This window comes from Lagenorhynchus albirostris, chromosome 11, assembly GCF_949774975.1.
Source record: "Lagenorhynchus albirostris chromosome 11, mLagAlb1.1, whole genome shotgun sequence".
NCBI lineage: Eukaryota > Metazoa > Chordata > Mammalia > Artiodactyla > Delphinidae > Lagenorhynchus > Lagenorhynchus albirostris.
In genome coordinates, this window is record NC_083105.1 from 46,442,222 (window position 1) to 46,459,892 (window position 17,671).

At 39.6% G+C, this 17,671-nt stretch overlaps 1 protein-coding gene across 4 annotated transcripts in view; it reads left to right on the forward strand.

Moving 5' to 3' along the window:
* PTPRR (protein tyrosine phosphatase receptor type R) overlaps positions 1 to 17,671 on the forward strand; it is a 255,564-nt gene that overhangs the window by 146,414 nt on the left and 91,479 nt on the right. For 3 of the 4 annotated variants that reach the window (XR_009543374.1, XM_060165339.1, XM_060165340.1), the window contains exons 5-6: positions 2,014 to 2,124; positions 12,558 to 12,820. Coding sequence is in view for 3 of the 4 variants with exons in the window: in XM_060165339.1 (XP_060021322.1) it covers positions 2,014 to 2,124; positions 12,558 to 12,820 (374 nt within the window). In the remaining variant the exon portion in view is untranslated. The remainder of the gene's footprint in view (positions 1 to 2,013; positions 2,125 to 12,557; positions 12,821 to 17,671) is intronic. The other variant, XM_060165341.1, reaches the window with a different exon arrangement.

A 17,671-nucleotide genomic window follows, 5' to 3' on the forward strand; every position in this document is an offset into this window, starting at 1 on the left:
TCTTTCCACCCACCTAACCACTCCTTTTTTAATCCAAATTTTACATGAACTAAAGCTCAGATTCTCACACTTAAATTTGACAAGTTTATGCTACCTACTTGAAGGCTTAAGTGGCTTGCTTTTATAGCAAGCAATAGATGCTATTTATTTGCCTGCAAAAACACTCATTTCCATATTTATACTTGATTTCTACAAGAGCTTTCTCTTAGTTTCCAGCTATGTGTACAGAGACATAGGAATAAAATATGATCTGGCTAAGGTCAATGAGTAAAAGACACGTTGTCACTTGACCCCAAGATTTCCTTTTCAGGACATATTGGTTTCTACTCATTTCATCCAGCAAGTATTTTCAGATTCTCCATCAACTTACCATTTATGTATTTTAAAAACATGCATAAATCATTTCTTGCATCTATAAATGTGTCTATGTCTTAAAGAAGGCAAGATATTACAGTGAGCATATCTATATTTTACAAGCAAAGGAAATGGAAACAGCTACTTCAAGCAATAGAAGTCTTCCTCACATAGTTATTGTAACCACAATTGAACTCAGAGATCCTTTCCATTCTGTTTTGTTCAACTCCCCACCAAGACTCGCTTGAGTTTCAGGATAAAAGTTTTCATAAAATATTTTTCAAGGCAAATATTTCTTTTTGTCTAGTTTACAAATGTGGAATGCATTTTATTGTTTTTAAGTCTTGAAAAATAATTAACAATGATTTCCAGGTTCAGACACCTACAAGTACAGGTTTTGCTGAAGGCTTTTTTTTTTTTTTCTTTTTGAGACAACTACTATTTATTTCTCATGATTCTGTAGGTTGACTAGGATCAGCTGGGTGGTTCTTCTTTTCCACATAGTATAGGCTGAAGTCATCCCAGGGGTTACATTAAGCTGGGAATTCATCTGACGCTGGAATGTGCAAGACGACCTCTCATTCTCCAGGGCCACTCTCCATGTGGCCTTTCATCATTCACTATCATGCTTCTCAAGGCTTTCTTAATCATTAGAGACATCTCAACCAAAAGGGGAAAAAGCAGACTCCAACAAAATATAATTTTAGATGAGTGGGAGCATTTGACTTGATTTAGCCTTTATATTTTTTTCCTAATTGTGGACCATTTGGTTTCAAGCTCAATTTTCTTTAACCATAAATCTATAAATTTCACTGAATTATTAAATTTCATTGCCTTATTATAAGATGTGATTTTAGTAGATGTGCTTTTTTAAAAAGAATGGGTAAAATAAAACTAAATCACTCATTCACATGTTATTCATGCTTTTTCTCTACCCTTCCACCCTTCAAATAGTAAGCTAAGTAAATAAACAAAGAGAGAAATTAAAGTAAAACTATTTTCCCTTATAGTGCCAAATAATTCTGGACATTCTGGTGTTCCCTGTTGCTTTAAATAAAATATAAAACCCTAACAATTTATGTGGTTAAAGTGGTACATTAATCAGATTTTGACAAAATAGACTGCATTTAAAAAAAAAAGATTTCATAAAAGAAAACAAAAAAAAGGCAATGATGCCGACATTGTTGCTCTGTTTATTGATGCATCGTGAGATTTTGTTTGCACCTGTTTCACTTCTGTTTAAAAGCAGAAAGCAGTATTACAGCACGTAAAGCAGGGTGTTGATGTTATGGGAGGAGCCTGAAAGCAGAGTAAGGAGAGCTTCATAAACAATTTCCTCAGCACAGAAAAGAACAGAACTCTCTCACCTGTGAACCAGGTAGTTTCCAAGAGAGACCCTGAGGGACACTCACAAAGCCTAAGGCCCTATGTGCCATGTCGGGCATGCTTGCTCCTGTACAGGAGATAAAATAGCGTCTTAACCTATAAGAACGGCAATCCAATGTCTTAGATCAGATTGAGAAGCAGCTCTGGCAGCGGGGGATGTAGGTGTGTTCTACACTGAATGGAATCAAGCTAAAAATATGTTTAGTGTCTGATAAGAACACCAGTCTCCTCAAGCTCTCATTTAACATCGGACTTTCTGTTTTGCTTTCAAAGAAAAATGTTTTACAAGGGCAGCATGAAGCGGACAAAATCTGGAGCAAAGAAGGATTTTATGCTGTTGTCATTTTTCTCAGCATATTTGTTATTATAGTAACGTGTTTGATGGTAAGTTTGCTTCTTTATATATTTTATCCTTTACTGAGCCCACTGCTTAATATTATTCGATATATTGCCATTCAAAAGAATGTTGAAAAGACTGAGAACAGAAGCAAGACTATGACCCTGATAGGTTGGGAATATTTCACATCTGACAGCAGAGTGATAGCTAAAGGAAAACCTACGGAATTAAGGATTCTGACCTGCAGAATAAGGCTGTAATTGCACTGAGGCTTTTCGTAACTTGATCAACCCTGAAAACGAAGTTTTAGAAAGTGATTTACCGAGGTCAGTGGAATCCTCAAAGCCATTTAAGTCTCATGGGTACACTTTGGACTTGCTTTATTTCTTCTTTTATATTATCTTTGTGCAACTTGGGAAAAATTTTATAAAGAAATGTGTCTTGGGGCAAGCTTACTTCTTAATGAGTAAAAATAAGGTTTTCTTATTTTTAAAGGGCCTTGAAAGTAATATATGAAATTCCAGGCATGAAAAGGAGATGATTATAGGCTAAAGGGCTAAACAATCCATAATCAACTAATTTTTTAGGTGAATGAATAACGTAAAAGTATGAAAGAATACACTGCAAATAGCTCTGTAAATTACAAATTATAGATATGAAGACTTTAAAAGTGTATTTCATATTAAAAACATAGAACCCCAAATAAACCTAAACACACTAGACTAGGCAGTGCTCTTTGGTACTGAATGAGTTAACAGTTACCTTTCTAATAGAATGATAAGATTTTCCTATTCTTTTGAAAATTCTGTGATATAACTTAAAATATTTGAAGTTTGCAGATGGGTTTTAATATCTTTTCTTCCTGTGTGCTATGTTCTTTTTAATTTTGCACATTTTTAAAAACATTCCTTCCTCAGTTTTTAACAGCCCCCCCCAAAGACATCATGCTAATTATTCTTCCCACAAGCAACAGTGTTGCGAAGTGTCTTAATGGATTTTGTTTATTTCTGCTCCTCCTCCTGGAAGAGGTTTATGTTAGAAAGGTTAGGGCTCCCTTTGGAAAACAGAGGCTGAGTGGGTCTCAACTTGAAGGATATAAAACAATTAAGGCCTTGAATAGCGTGAAGATGGGCATATTTCCTAGAATCTAAAATACAGAGAGTAGCAAGCTCCCATGCACTCTGAAGTTTCTATTATCATGAATTTAGAGGCATCTCCTATGGGCCAGGCACTAAGAGAGAAGATTTCTAAAAATTGTGACAATATCAACAAAAGAATAATTTAAGATTTTTATATCTTAAATAGTGAAGATTAAGGGTAAAGAATTTTAATGAAAGTTGGAGGTTTTATGGAAATTTTGGCAGAGACCCCTGGGCATTTTTTAGGTAGAGAGGGTGTGGTTCCTTGTTATGGTTCCTTGTGTTTTAAAATATGTGGTTCTTCTTTTTTAAATAAAGGAAATCTCAAGTGTTGTCCTCCCTCTCATAAGTCACAATTAGGGTATTTTTCTGCTTGGAACGTTGGAAGGAAGGGGAGGATAGAAAGGGATACAGAGTGATAAAAATAGAGATTATTCAGGGAGTAAATACTTACAATTCAGAAGAGCAAAGGCAAGGAGGAAAGTGGGAAAGCAGATTCCGGAGCAGCTGGTGAGTCCTAGAGGGCTGAGAGAGACAGAGCAGAGGTTGCCGTTCACTTGTTAGATATGCTCCAGATTCTGCATCTCCAGCTCAGGGAGCGCCCCTGTATCCACCATGACTGGATGAACTCCTGCCTGACATACTGATCGCAAGTAGTAACAGGACTTGTAGTAGCCACACCCTCAACTACCTGGGGCCAGGGAACAACTAACTCTTCCTTTCCCAGTGTCTGCAAAACATCCATGTAAAATTCAAAAATCTAAATAAGGCTACTCCAAAGTTACTAGAACAAACTGAGAAAGGAATGTTTCAGAAGTGTGTAGGTGATCGCTCCCTACTGGGCTGGTAGGTAGATTCATCCATTCATTCAATCCAGGAATTCCTGCAGAGGGCTCTCTGTGAGCCTGTTGTTGGCCCTGTGGACAAAGGAAGGAACAAGACAGATGAGGTCCCCGTGTTCATGAGTCCTATAGTCCAGAGGGGTACCCAGACAATAATTACATTAACATTTAAAAAAATCAAGTAGTGACCGTATTCTGTGATTCCGAGTATATGACATTCTGCCAGAGGCAAAACTATAGAGACAGTAAAAAGATCAGTGGTTGCCAGAAGCTGTGGGATGAATAGTTGGACTTTTAGGGCAGTGAGACTATTCTGTATGATACTGTAATGGTGTGTGCATGACATGAGGGATTTGTCAAAACCCATAGAATGTACAACACTGAGAGTGAGCCCTAATCCACATTCTAGACTTCATTAATGATAGCATATCAGTGTAGGCTCAAGAGTAACAAGTACACCATGCGAATGCAGGACGTTAATGACAGGGAAAGTTGCTGAGGGAGCTATGGGAGAGGCGGTATATGAGAACTCTGTGCTCTCTGCTCAGTTTTTCTGTAAACCTAAAACTGCTTTTAAAAAATAAAGTTTATTAATTTTGTAGAAACTCAAAAGCCTTAAGGGCCATGAAGAGATGATAGTGAGCTGAAGCAATAGGTAGTGGAGCAATCGGAGACATACGAACATGTAGGGAAGGGGCTCCCTGGCAGAGGATACGGCAGGTGGGGCAGCTGGGCCTCGCTGGTTTCCAGGAGAAGGCTGTAAGCTGAGTGTTTTAGGCAGAGCTTTGATGTGATCTGATTTGTATATTTTAAAAGATTGTGGTCTCTGTTGGTGGCAAGTGGTTGGGGACAGAGCTTGGGGTGAAGTGTGGGAGTAGGAGGACCCTTCTGGCAGCTACTGTATTAGCCTGATGAGAAATATGATGGCGGCCCAGAGTAGAGGGTGGTGGTGTAGATGGAGAGGGGTGAAGGATGGAGATTTATCTGCAGGTGGAACTGACAGGACTTGCTGTGTACTGATTCTCTGGGAGGAAGAAAGAGAAAAATGAAGGGTGACTCCTACATTATTTGACTGACTACCTGGATGGGTGGTGCTTCCATTTCCTGGGAGAGGAATGCATTGGAGATGGCGAGTAGTGAGAGAGAAGAAACACATTTTGATTTGTATTCCAACGGTTCTTGAATAAATAAAAATAGTAGAATGATATATTTCAAACACTCTCTTACTTTTTAAAGTGAAAAAGTCACTTTAAAAATAACAGGGGGGGCTTCCCTGGTGGCGCAGTGCTTGAGAGTCCGCCTGCCGATGCAGGAGACACAGGTTCGTGCCCCGGTCCGGGAAGATCCCACATGCCGCGGAGCGGCTGGGCCCGTGAGCCATGGCCGCTGAGCCTGCGCGTCCGGAGCCTGTGCTCCGCAACGGGAGAGGCCACAACAGTGAAAGGCCCGCGTACTGCAAAAAAAAAAATAATAACAGGGGAACCAGTAGTACAGAAAGGAATTAATATTGATGGAAAAATAAATACTACCTGGTAGACAGGATTAAGATGAAGTTATATTTATCTGATACAGCTTAACCACTGACAAGTAAACAGTTCACATTTAAGGACTAGTCAAATGTGATTCTCTAAAATAAGCTTATCTTTGTACTTGTTCAAATGTTTTTGATACTGATCTTGATTTAAAGTAAGTTTTTCCTTGGATCTCTCAGTAATAGTTATACTATCACTTTTGTGATTTTCAAACAAGTATATTCTGGTTTCTGTTTCCCATAATTTTGTTGATTCCATGGCAAAGGAAAAGATATCACTCAGAAATTTCCCTCTGGCATTAATTATGTTTATGAAAGATCGAATGCCATTATTTGTGTCCAAGCCTTTCTCATATCATAGAAATGAAAAGCATGTGGTTTTATTATGAAATTATATAGGTGAATTGCTGTCATGGAGGCTTATGTGCTCTGTAACAATAACATAAGCCTTGGCAAATTTTTTGAAATGTGGCATATTATTTACTTTCCTTAAAATTTAAGAAAAAATGTGTGTTGCCAGGCATAAAATTAGACATGCATGACATTTTCAAATGTGTGACTTATTTAGCACCTCTCAAATGTGAATGTAGAGTGGGTGGTGCAACAAATAGACAAATACAATTTTCCAAGAAAATATGTGTGGGCAACTTCCAATCCATTCAGTCTGTTTTAGGTGGAGGAATATATTACTAAGAAGAATTAGTCCCTAAGTTGGAATAAATAATAGAAAGAACACCATTTATCAACTACATTAGATCTTCAGTGCACTTAGAGGTTTATTAACAAGTGAAAAGGTATTTATGGAATGTAGGTAGAGCTGTCTATAAACCAGATCGCTACTGAAAAGCAATTTTAGAAAACACATAAAAAAGAGCTGTTTGGGTCCATAAAAGCTCTGGCTTGTTAGACCCATAGAAGAGCCATTCATGTGTCATCCAAAGAGTTTCTCTAGTCATGGTCTTGGTAGCTGAGGCAGGAAATTCTTTATCAGACTACCTACTACAGCCCAAGCATCACAAAGAAAATGCATGTCAAAGGTGGACATAAATAGCCATACTTTTCTAATATGTTATATATAATTCCTAGGGATTGAGGAAAATGGGACTAGATTCCTAGCTGAAACGCTTTGTTTACAGAACCATTTACCAAAGTAGGCATGTCTCAAACTAATTTTCAATTTTTTTCTGGTTAATAAAAACCATTTAGCTCAAAATACAACCCTCTCGATAATAAGAAAAATAATAACAACAATAATAACGATTATTTTCTTCCATTTACTGCCATTTACTGGTACTAAATTTACTGCCATTTACTGGTACTAAATTTACTGCCTGGTACTAAACAATGTATTTTTAAAGCCACTTTATTGACATACAAAAAGCTGTACATGTTTAATGTAAACAACTCGAGTTTGGAGATAAGCACACACCCATAAAACCATCACCACAATCTATGTCATGAACATATATATCACCTCCAAAAGTTTCCTCCTGCCCTCTTTATTTATTATTATTATTTTGTGTTGTGATAAGAGCACTTAACGTAAGATCTATCCTCTTAGCGAACTTTTAAGTATACAATACAGTATTATTAATTATAGGCCCTATGTATAAACACTTAATGTATTTTAGTTTCCTAACTTTACTGAAGAGGAAAACAAGAATCAGAGAAGATAAGTGACTTGACCAAGAACAAGCAGTGGGTGGGTATATGTGTGTGGGTGTCTGAGGGGAGGCATTGGCATTCGAACCCAAGTCTATCTGGATTAAAAGGCTGGGCTCTTTACCGCGATCTCATGTATAAAGGAGTCACACTGTTAGTTTCTTCCAGTCCTGTCACACTATCTTGTGAACATCTGTTTCTGGCCACAAAGGGGTCCAGGAATAAATGGGAATGCCTGTGTTAATCAGAGACATTCAACCCAGACAGAGGTGATAAATGTGTACCACCCCATACCTGCTGTTGACACATCTCTGTTTTTGCACCTAGTATCTGGTACTGGACATCATTTTTACCCATCTTTCTCTTCTGGAAGCCAGTGAACTCCCAAAAGCGAGGATTGTGTGCTATCTTTGCATCCACAATGTTGTTTCTGGAACGTAGTAGCAATGGATTCACATTTAAACTAAAAGAAATGAATGAATGAACTATTTCAGAACTAACTATAAACTACTGCAAAGGACAAATGCTATGACTGTTAGTTGGTGGCATCATTTTGAGATTTGAACATATTTTAATCCAAACAGATGTTTTGTGTGTTACCCACCTATGTGTTTTTTTATTGAAATATATTTGACATACAACACTGTGTAAATTTAAGGTGTACCACTTAATAAGATTTTTTAAATGAAAATTATAAGCTGCAAAATAACTTTATAGGATTTTTTTTTTAGCTTCCTCTCATTACTGTGTTTCTCTGGTTCTCTTCTTCCTGCTATTATTTTTTTCTCCTGCTATAGTTTTGAGTTTTACAGATCCTTTCATTCAATATTCCATTCTCTTTCTTTTTTCAAATTACCAAGTGACTCTATTGCATCCCAAGATTGAAACAACAAGCTCTTAAAGGGAAAGTCAAAAATATTGACTTGTGGGCTTCCCTGGTGGCACAGTGGTTGAGAGTCCGCCTGTCGATGCAGGGGACACGGGTTCGTGCCCCGACCCGGGAAGATCCCACATGCCGCGGAGCGGCTGGGCCCGTGGGCCATGGCCGCTGAGCCTGTGCATCCGGAGCCTGTGCTCCGCAGCGGGAGAGGCCACAACAGTGAGAGGCCCGCGTACGGCAAAAAAAAAAAAAATATATATATATATATAGACTTGCCATTCCTATGGCAGCTTTTAGGTTGAGTTTGGAAACAAAGTGCATTCATATAGAGAAACATGCATATGGTATATTCCAGATCTTTATCTGTGCAGAGAAAAATTTCTGACATCACTTTTCCAGAGGCTTTGGAAAAGAGGTTGGGAAGAAAGCTGTGGGGATTTAGAAGACACAGTAGAGTAGAATGGTTACAGGCATAAATCAGGAAGCCCAGATCCTAGACTTCATTTCTAACCTACCATAAATTATTCAGCCGCTCTGGGTTTAAATGTGAAGTGAAGAGATTATACCAGATTATTTTTAAGGTCTCTTATGCCAGTTTCTCAACAGCAGCACTGCTGACACTTTGGACTGGCTAATTCTGTCGGGGGGAAAGGGGCTGTCCTGTGTATTGTAGGGTACTTAGCATTTTCTCCAGCCTCTGCCCGCTAGATGCCAGTAGCACCCTGCACACACCCCAGTACCACAACCAAAAAAGGTCTCCAGACGTTGCCAAATGTCCCCTGAAGGGCAAAATCCCTGCCGGTTGAGAAACACTCGGTTAGAGCTTAATTCCATGACAACTGTTCTATTGCCAAGTAGCAACCTCTCCAATTCTTTCCACATTTTGTCAGACAGCCCAAATCTCTCTGCTTAGAAACACTGTATATTCTCCAAGTTCTGCTTTTCCCTAATTAAAGATGTATAAATCAGTTTTTACACGTACTACCTAGATATAGATTTAAAAATTGACCTCTAGGGCTTCCCTGGTGGCGCAGTGGTTGAGAGTCCACCTGCCGATGCAGGGGACACGGGTTTGTGCCCCGGTCTGGGAAGATCCCACATGCCGCGGAGCGGCTGGGCCCGTGAGCCATGGCCACTGAGCCTGCGCGTCCGGAGCCTGTGCTCCGCAACAGGAGAGGCCACAACAGTGAGAGGCCCACGTAACGCAAAAAAAAAAAAAAAAAAAATTGACCTCTAAACAGAGATAAAGTAAACAGATGACTGTAAAATATGTGGCAAAGGTTCTCCATCAAGAACATAAGCTCACGAATGGTAAAGAAGGACTTTGGACTTGAACTAGTTTTACACTAACATCATCATAAAAGTCACCTGTCAGGAAATAGGGAGAAGGTCAGCATTTTCTTGGCTTTCTCATTTCCATTTTTGAAATATGCTTCTCCAAAACCCAAATGTAAACAGGCAAGTGAGTGTTTTATTTACATATTATAGTTAGATGTGAAAACTTAGAATATACAATATATGCATTATCTTCTATTAAATATATTTTTGTAAAGTTACAGATATGTCTGTTTTTCTCATTCAGGAAAATAACTTGCTTACAATTAAAAAACTAAAAAGCTGTCCCACCTTAAATTCTAATTGCCTCATCTTTTTAGTAATTAGGTATTTAGCTTAACACAGATGTGTCATCTGATTGACATTGTTCTAGTGTGGTTTTTGTTTGTGCAGAATGGCGGCAAATTGCCTTTTGAGGGTTATAGAAACTGAAAAGAAGCAGTGAGTTGGAAAAAACCTCCCCATCCTTAGGCATTATGCACGGGGTAAGGGTATTCATCTTCATATTTTAATATGTATATCTAGTTACACCTTATATGTTCATAGAGTCCTTTTCCTTAAAGAGAGCTTTCAATGTACAAAAGATATACTCAGATTTGGTGCTGTTGAAACCCAGTGGTGAGAATCACATCGGCAGCCGATGTGATTTCAGAGTCAATCTTTAAGAAGGATGGTGTGGCGAAGAGCATGTAAGGGGTGGGAAGTGATCAGGCCTGTGAGGCAGAGCTGCCTTTGAGTTTGGCTCTGCCACGGCTAACTGCTGACATTGGACCAGCAGCTAAACGTTATTTAGCTAGACTGCAATTTCTTTAATGTATAATTAGGTCAGAAGGACCTCTAGTGACCACTCTAACTCCCATTCCCTCTGTATCCCTAACTAAAAAGTCACTTAACATACATTCACCCCTATTTTTTATTTCTCTGCCTTCCTCAAACTTCTTTACTGTTATCACAACCTGAGATGTTGGAACTGAGACATAATTAAATTTCATTTTCATTCTGTGTTTAAATAATTCCAGAGCTCCCTTTCATATTACAATTTCTACGTCTTCAGTTCTTTATTCTGAGTCACATTTCTCATGATTTTGAGTAAAATTTTTCAAGAAAAGTAGACAGGTAATATATTTTCTGAGATGCTGGGTATCTGAGAAATTCTTTCTGTTGGCTTTATTCACATGAACATCAATTTATCTAGGTACGGGGTTCATGCATCCTCAGTAATGTTCGTTTTTTCTCAAGTCACAAAAATTGCTCGATTTTCTTCTCACATTTACTCTTCTTTCAATTGACACACTTAAAAAAAAATAAAACTAAGAACTTTTTTCATTCCATATCCCTAAATTCCATAAGAACAGGGTACACTCTATTCTGTTCACAACGGAATACCCTGTACCTCACGCAAGGCATAATGTAAGTGGGCACTGAAAAATAGTTTTGAATGACCTGCTTCCCTCTCATTTATTCTTGTTTATTATTTACCATGACTCTTCTCTGACATCCATATCCCGTCTTTTCTCTTGTTTTCATCTTCATTTGTTTATCCTTTGCTATAAATTCCAGGCAGTCTCTCAACTTTGCCATATCCACCACTGACTGTATTTTCTGCATTGTCAGCTCTGTTCTTTATTGCTTAAAAGAAGATTTACACCCTGCTGCTGAGTTTTCAGTTCTTTGAATTCTTTTCTTCTTAATCTCAGTCTGATACCTTCTCATCTTAGATTGTTGTGTTTTTATTTCATCCTGATTCTTTTTTTTATAATCATATTTTGTCAAATAGACTGTTCTTTACCAGTATATTCTGAGAATACTGGACAAATATTTTCTAAAATTTTCCTGAAATAAATTCTCATCAGTGTTCATCTTTTAACAAGAAAAAATATATATTTCAACCTTATATATTTTCAATAGATTTCAAATATAGAGGCGACTAGAATTTAAAGGCAATTGGAAAGAAAAAATTAGCCTCAAGTCTAGTTAGAGTAAATGTGGTTGACAAGTGCCAGGACTGCCCTCTCCCCTAATATAAGTCATTCAGCTAATGGACTCCAGAAATTAAACAGGGGAGTTTGATTGGCCTAAGGTTTTTTACGATGCTGCTGTCATCAGTGCTGTAATTGCAGATTACAGGTTGAGTCACCACTTCATGTGAATAACTTATCAAATCACCTCCCTGAGAACAGACTTGAAGAAACACAAGGACATCTACTCTCTGTAGGAACTGGAGTAAAGGAGTTATTATCAAGAAAAGAGAAAAAATATGAAATCATTACACGGTACATCTTAAACGTGTACAATGTTACATGTCAATTATATCTTAATAAAACTGAAAAAATAAAATAAATTAAAAATATAACAGTTAATAAGTATTTTTAAAAGAAAGGAGAGAAAGGTGTGTGGGGGGGAAGGCTGATAAAAAGGGAAGACTGAGGACAGGAAGGACAAACTTGGTCCACTGAAGTGTCCCAGCAAAGTCAGTCTAATTCTTTTAAAAGTTTAAAAGTTTTCTGGATTGAATTAACCATTCCAGAAAGAGCTCTGAGAATGAAGGAACATGATACTTTTGCGGTTTTTCTACATGCATTAAAAATTTAAAGGAGCAAGGGGTAAGAAAGGAAATGCTGGTTGCCCAAATTATTCTTTGACACATATCCTAAATTTAATTTTTTTCAAGTATTTGTTGTACTGGATACAAATCTCTGTTTCTATACATGTCACAAACCCCCATTTCATGGCTATTCCTTTTATAAGTTTTCCATTTCAGTCACTTTGAGTAAGAGCTTACATGTGATCAAACTGACATCTGACACTTTTATAAAATTAGCCATATTTGCTTTTGAATTATATTTGAGGAGTAGATCATGTATGTATATATTTAATATGTTTGCCCTCCATAACTAGAAACAAATAGCATATCTCTTTGAGGAAAATCCTCAATACCATAAAACTGAGAAATCATCCCAGAAAGCTTTCCTTACTTGTATTATCATCAAACCTTATTTTGGTTTGTCTTCTAGGTTGGGATGGAGGAGATCATACTTTGTTGTTGAACATGAAAAAATGTGACAGGAACCCTTTATATCTCCTTCTATAGATTCTTTACAGATTAAAAGAAAAATTTCAGCTTTCCCTGAGACAAGATAAAGAGAAAAATCAGGAGATCCACCTATCACCCATTGCATTACAGCCAGCACAGTCTGAGGCCAAGACAGCCAACAGTATGGTCCAACCTGAGCAGGTTCCAAAGGTACTGAATGTGGTCGTGGACCCTCAAGGCCAATACACTCCTGAGATCAAAGCCACCACCTCTGTCTGCCCTTCTCCTTTCAAAATGAAGCCCATAGGACTTCAGGAGAGGTAAGAGCTTTTACGGGATCCCCCTACATGTTGTTGTTTTTTTTTTTAAACATCTTTATTGGAGTATAATTGCTTTATAATGGTGTGTTATTTTCTGCTGTATAACAAAGTGAATCAGCTATACGTATACATATATCCCCATATCTGCTCCCTCTTGCATCTCCCTCCCATCCTCCCTATCCCACCCCGCTAGGTGGACACGAAGCACCAACCTGATCTCCCTGTGCCATGCGGCTGCTTCCCACTAGCTATCTATTTTGCATTTGGTAGTGTATATATGTCCATGCCACTCTCTCACTTCGTCCCAGCTTACCCTTCCCCCTCCCGGTGTCCTCAAGGCCATTCTCTACATCTGTGTCTTTATTCCTCTACTGCTCTTACGTTCTTCAGACCTTTTTTAGTTCCCGTTGTTTTTGGTGTCTGCCCTTAGTGGGTAAGGTTGGTTCAGTGGGTTGTGTAGGCTTCCTGGTGGAGGGGACTGGTGCCTGTGTTCTAGTGGATGAGGCTGGATCTTGTCTTTCTGGTGGGCAGGACTGCATCCGGTGGTGTGTTTTGGGGTGTCTGTGACCTTATTTTGATTTTAGGCATCCTCTCTGCTAATGGGTGGGGTTGTGTTTCTGTCTTGCTAGTTGTTTGGCACGGGGTGTCCAGCATTGGAGCTTGCTGGTTGTTCAGTGGAGCTGGGTCTTAGTGTTGTTACAGAGATATCTGGGAGAACTTTTGCTGTTTGATATTACGTGGGGCCGGGAGGTCTCTGGCGGACCAATGTCCGGAACTCGGCTCTCCCACCTCAGAGGCTCAGACCTGACACCCGGCCAGAGAACCAAGACCCTGTCAGCCACTCAGCTCAGAAGAAAAGGGAGAGAGAGAAACAAAGAGAGAAAGGGGGGGGGGAGGGAGGGAGGGAGGAAGGGAGGAAGGAAAGAAAGAAAAGAAAGTTATTAAAATCAAAAAAATTTTTTAATTGTTAAAAATAATAAAAAAAAGAGAAAGAAAGAAGAGAGCAACCAAACCAAAAAACAAATCCACCAATGATAAAGTGCTAAAAGTTATACTAAAAAAACAACAACAAAACGGGCAGACACAACCCTAGGACAAAAGGTAAAAGCAAAGCTATACAGACAAAGTCACAAAGAAGCATAAACATACACACTCACAAAAAGAGAAAAAAGAAAAAATATATTTTGTTTTTAAAAAAAGGAAGAGAGCAACCAAATCAATAAACAAATCTACCAATGATAATAAGCTCTAAATACTAAACTAAAACAAACATAAAACCAGAAACAAATTAGATGCAGAAAACAAACCCCAAGTCTACAGTTGCTCCCAAAGTCCACTGCCTCCATTTTGGGATAATTCATTGTCTATTCAGGTATTCCACAGATGCAGGGTACATCAAGTTTATTGTGGAGATTTAATCCACTGCTTCTGAGGCTGCTGGGAGAAATTTCCCTCTCTCGTCTTTGTTCGCACAGCTCCTGGCATTCAGCTTTGGATTTGGCCCCACCTCTGTACGTGGGTTGCCTGAGGGCGTCTGTTCTTCACCAAGACAGGACGGGGTTAAAGTATCGCTGATTCAGGGACTCTGGCTCACTCAAGCTGGGGAGAAGGAGGTGTACGGAATGCAGAACAAGCCTGTGGCAGCAGAGGCTGACGTGATGTTGCAACAGCCTGAGGTGCACTGTGTGTTCTCCTGGGAAAGTTGTCCCTGGATCACGGGACCCTGGCAGTGGTGGGATGCACAGGCTTCTGGGAGGGGAGGTGTGGATAGTGACCTGTGCTTGCACACAGGCTTCTTGGTGGCTGCAGTAGCAGCCTTAACGTCTCATGCTAGTCTCTGGTGTCTGCGCTGATAGCCACAGCTCATGTCCGTCTCTGGAGCTCGTTTAGGCGGTGCTCTGAATCCCCTCTCCTCACACACCCAGAAACAATGGTCCCTTGCCTCTTAGGCAGTTCCAGACTTTTTCCTGGACTCCCTCCCGGCTAGCCATGGTGCACTAGCCCCCTTCAGGCTGTGTTCACACAGCCAACCCCAGGTCTCTCCCTGGGATCTGACCTCCAAAACCCGAGCCTCAGCTCCCAGTCCCAACTCCTCCCGGCGGGTGAGCATACAAGCTTCTCAGTCTGGTGAGTGCTGGTTGGCACCGATCCTCCGTGCGGGAATCTCTCCTCTTTGCCCTCTGCACCCCTGTTGCTGCACTCTCCTCCATGGCTCCAAAGCTTTCCGCCTCCGCCATCCCCCATCTCCACCAGTGAAGGGCCTTCCTAGTGTGTGGAAACCTTTCCTCCTTCACAGCTCCCTCCCACTGGTGCAGGTCCCGTCCCTATTCTTTAGTCTCTGTGTTTTCTTTTTTCTTTTGCCCTACCCAGGTACGTGGGGAGTTTCTTGCCTTTTGGGAGGTCTGAGGTCTTCTGCCAGCATTCAGTAGGTGTTCTGTAGGAGTTGTTCCACATGTAGATGTATTTTTGTTGTATTTGTAGGGAGGAAGGTGATCTCCATGTCCTACTCCTCTGCCATCTTGAAGGTCCCTCCTCACTTTTTTTTTTTTTTTTGTAGAGTATTCACCAACTGAAAAAGATAGAACTAGAGATGATTGGCATTTTGGGTAGAACCCTAACCTTAACCAAATAAACACCAGGAGGAAGTAGTCTTTCTTGTCCCCTAAAAGAGTCTTGCTCTGTTATCAATAATCTTTTAGTCACATCTGATTTTCATAAGCTGGTATAGACCCAAGCCAAGTCTTCATCAACTACAGGACAACTTCTATAACCATTTAATCTTGTTTAATCGTCATCAAAACTCTGGTAGATAGAAAGACTGGAAATAAACTTAGAGTCTTTCCCACCAAAGACCACATTCTTTGTAGTAAGGTAGAAGGAGTATATACCACAAATTAATTTTTATAAAGTTTTCCCTCTGCTTCCTTTGAGCAAAACAAACAGTAAATATCTCAAGCTTCATGACATTATCTTTGTTGCCTTACCTGCCTTTGTGATGTACTTACACTGATACATTCTCATTTAAAGCAAATTTAAATAGGAAAACTAGAATATGCAAAATGTTTAAATGAGGGGCTAATTCTTTGCTTCCCCAAAATATTAAGCAAAGCTTTCCCATGGTATGTCTTAAAATAAGAAGCTTCATGTTTATATTTAAAATATGATTGGTATTATATCCAACATTGCACATCAGGGTAGTGGGGAACTAAGAGCTTCTCAGGGTACTCTCCCAGGTTCATTCTCCACTTATTTTCCTGGATCTCCATTTTCTATCACTGTCCTTGTTGTTGCCTTAGGTTTTTAGATCATGTATACAAATTTTTATTATATTTTCCATCACATGCACGTACACACACAAACACACACACCCCATATATCATTTCAGAAAATATAGTTTGGGGCTTTAAGAACTGCAAAAGACCAAGTGGGTAATTCAAATTTCTTTGAAAGTATTGTCAAAGAATAATGAATGAAGTGAAAAGAAAGGGATTTGTTGCAGTGATCTCCAAAGTTCTATAAAAGGAGAACACTTTGACTCCATAATGGAAGGGAAATGGAGAACAATCAAGTCATCCTTCCTACCTCCTTCCCCAAAAGACTTTTTGGTTTCCTTATGAATCCATGAGTCTACATGGACCATTCTCTTACTTGGATGCCACCAAATTGCTGTCTCAGCTGCAGTCTGGAAAGGTAGACAAGATGGACTTTCTCCCTAAGGCCAACTAGGAGTCAGGAGAACTGTACTCCAGACCCAGCTCTGCCATTTTTGGATTGAGTGGCTTCAGATGAATCACTCACCTATCTGGGCCTCGTTTTTCTTCTTCTGTAATGTGAAGGGGTTAAACTTGACTTCTTCACTTCCTTCAGGCTCTTTTACTCTTGTTACCTAAATTAGTTTCATGCCTTTATGTTTGCTTCAAAGAGAAACCTTGAAGCAGGCATCTGAGTATTGGTGGTGTAGCAAGGGCAGGGTGGCAGAAAAGATCTGCTCAGATGAAAGTGATAAGAGGGTCACTTTCTACAGATGATTTAAAGATGATCATAAAACTGACTGAAAGTCAGACTAATTTTTATCATCATCATGCACCACCAATTCTGAGCAAAGTCAGTGGTTCAGTCCTTCGGGGAGTACCTATTCCCAGCATCCTGCCCTTCATAGGCTACTGCTGGGCATGTTTGAATTACAAGGAACATAAGGTTAAGTATCCATTAATTCATTTAAATGAAGTGAATGTTTGAGAAAGGAGAGCACAGGGATGGTGTCTTGCTCATCTTTTGGTCCATATGGGAGACTGTAGAGAGTAAGTGTGTGATCAGTGTTAGGTGGATTCCCTACGCCCTGGTCATCCCCGCCCATCACCTCCCACTTCCTTCCTACCTCAGAGCAGGAAAAAGCTCTTCTTTCCACAAGGGCTCCATGTCCTTTCCTCCCAACCCTGATGACTACTCCATCAAATTTCTTCCTCTATGTTCAACTGCAACCTTTTTGCTAATGCTATACCCTCAGCATGAAAATGGTTCTCTCTGGTATCAAAGAAACTCCCTTAATCCAATTCCTCCTGTGGTCTTGTCTTCCCTTCCTTGTTGAGATGTGTCTTAAATGAGCAGTTTATTTGGTGCCTCGTCGGTCTTCTTCAAGTCCTGCATCCACTGTTTCTCTCACATATGCTTGCCAAGTATATCAATGGTCTAACCACCAAAGTCAAAGCACACGTTTCGTTTCTTTTCACATCCAACCCTAATGCTTACTTCCTCTTTGAAACTCTCTTTCTCTGGCCTCCAAGACATTACTTTTCTGGTTCTTGGGTGGTTACCTTTAGGCACACACACACACTCCTTTCTCCCCTTAAC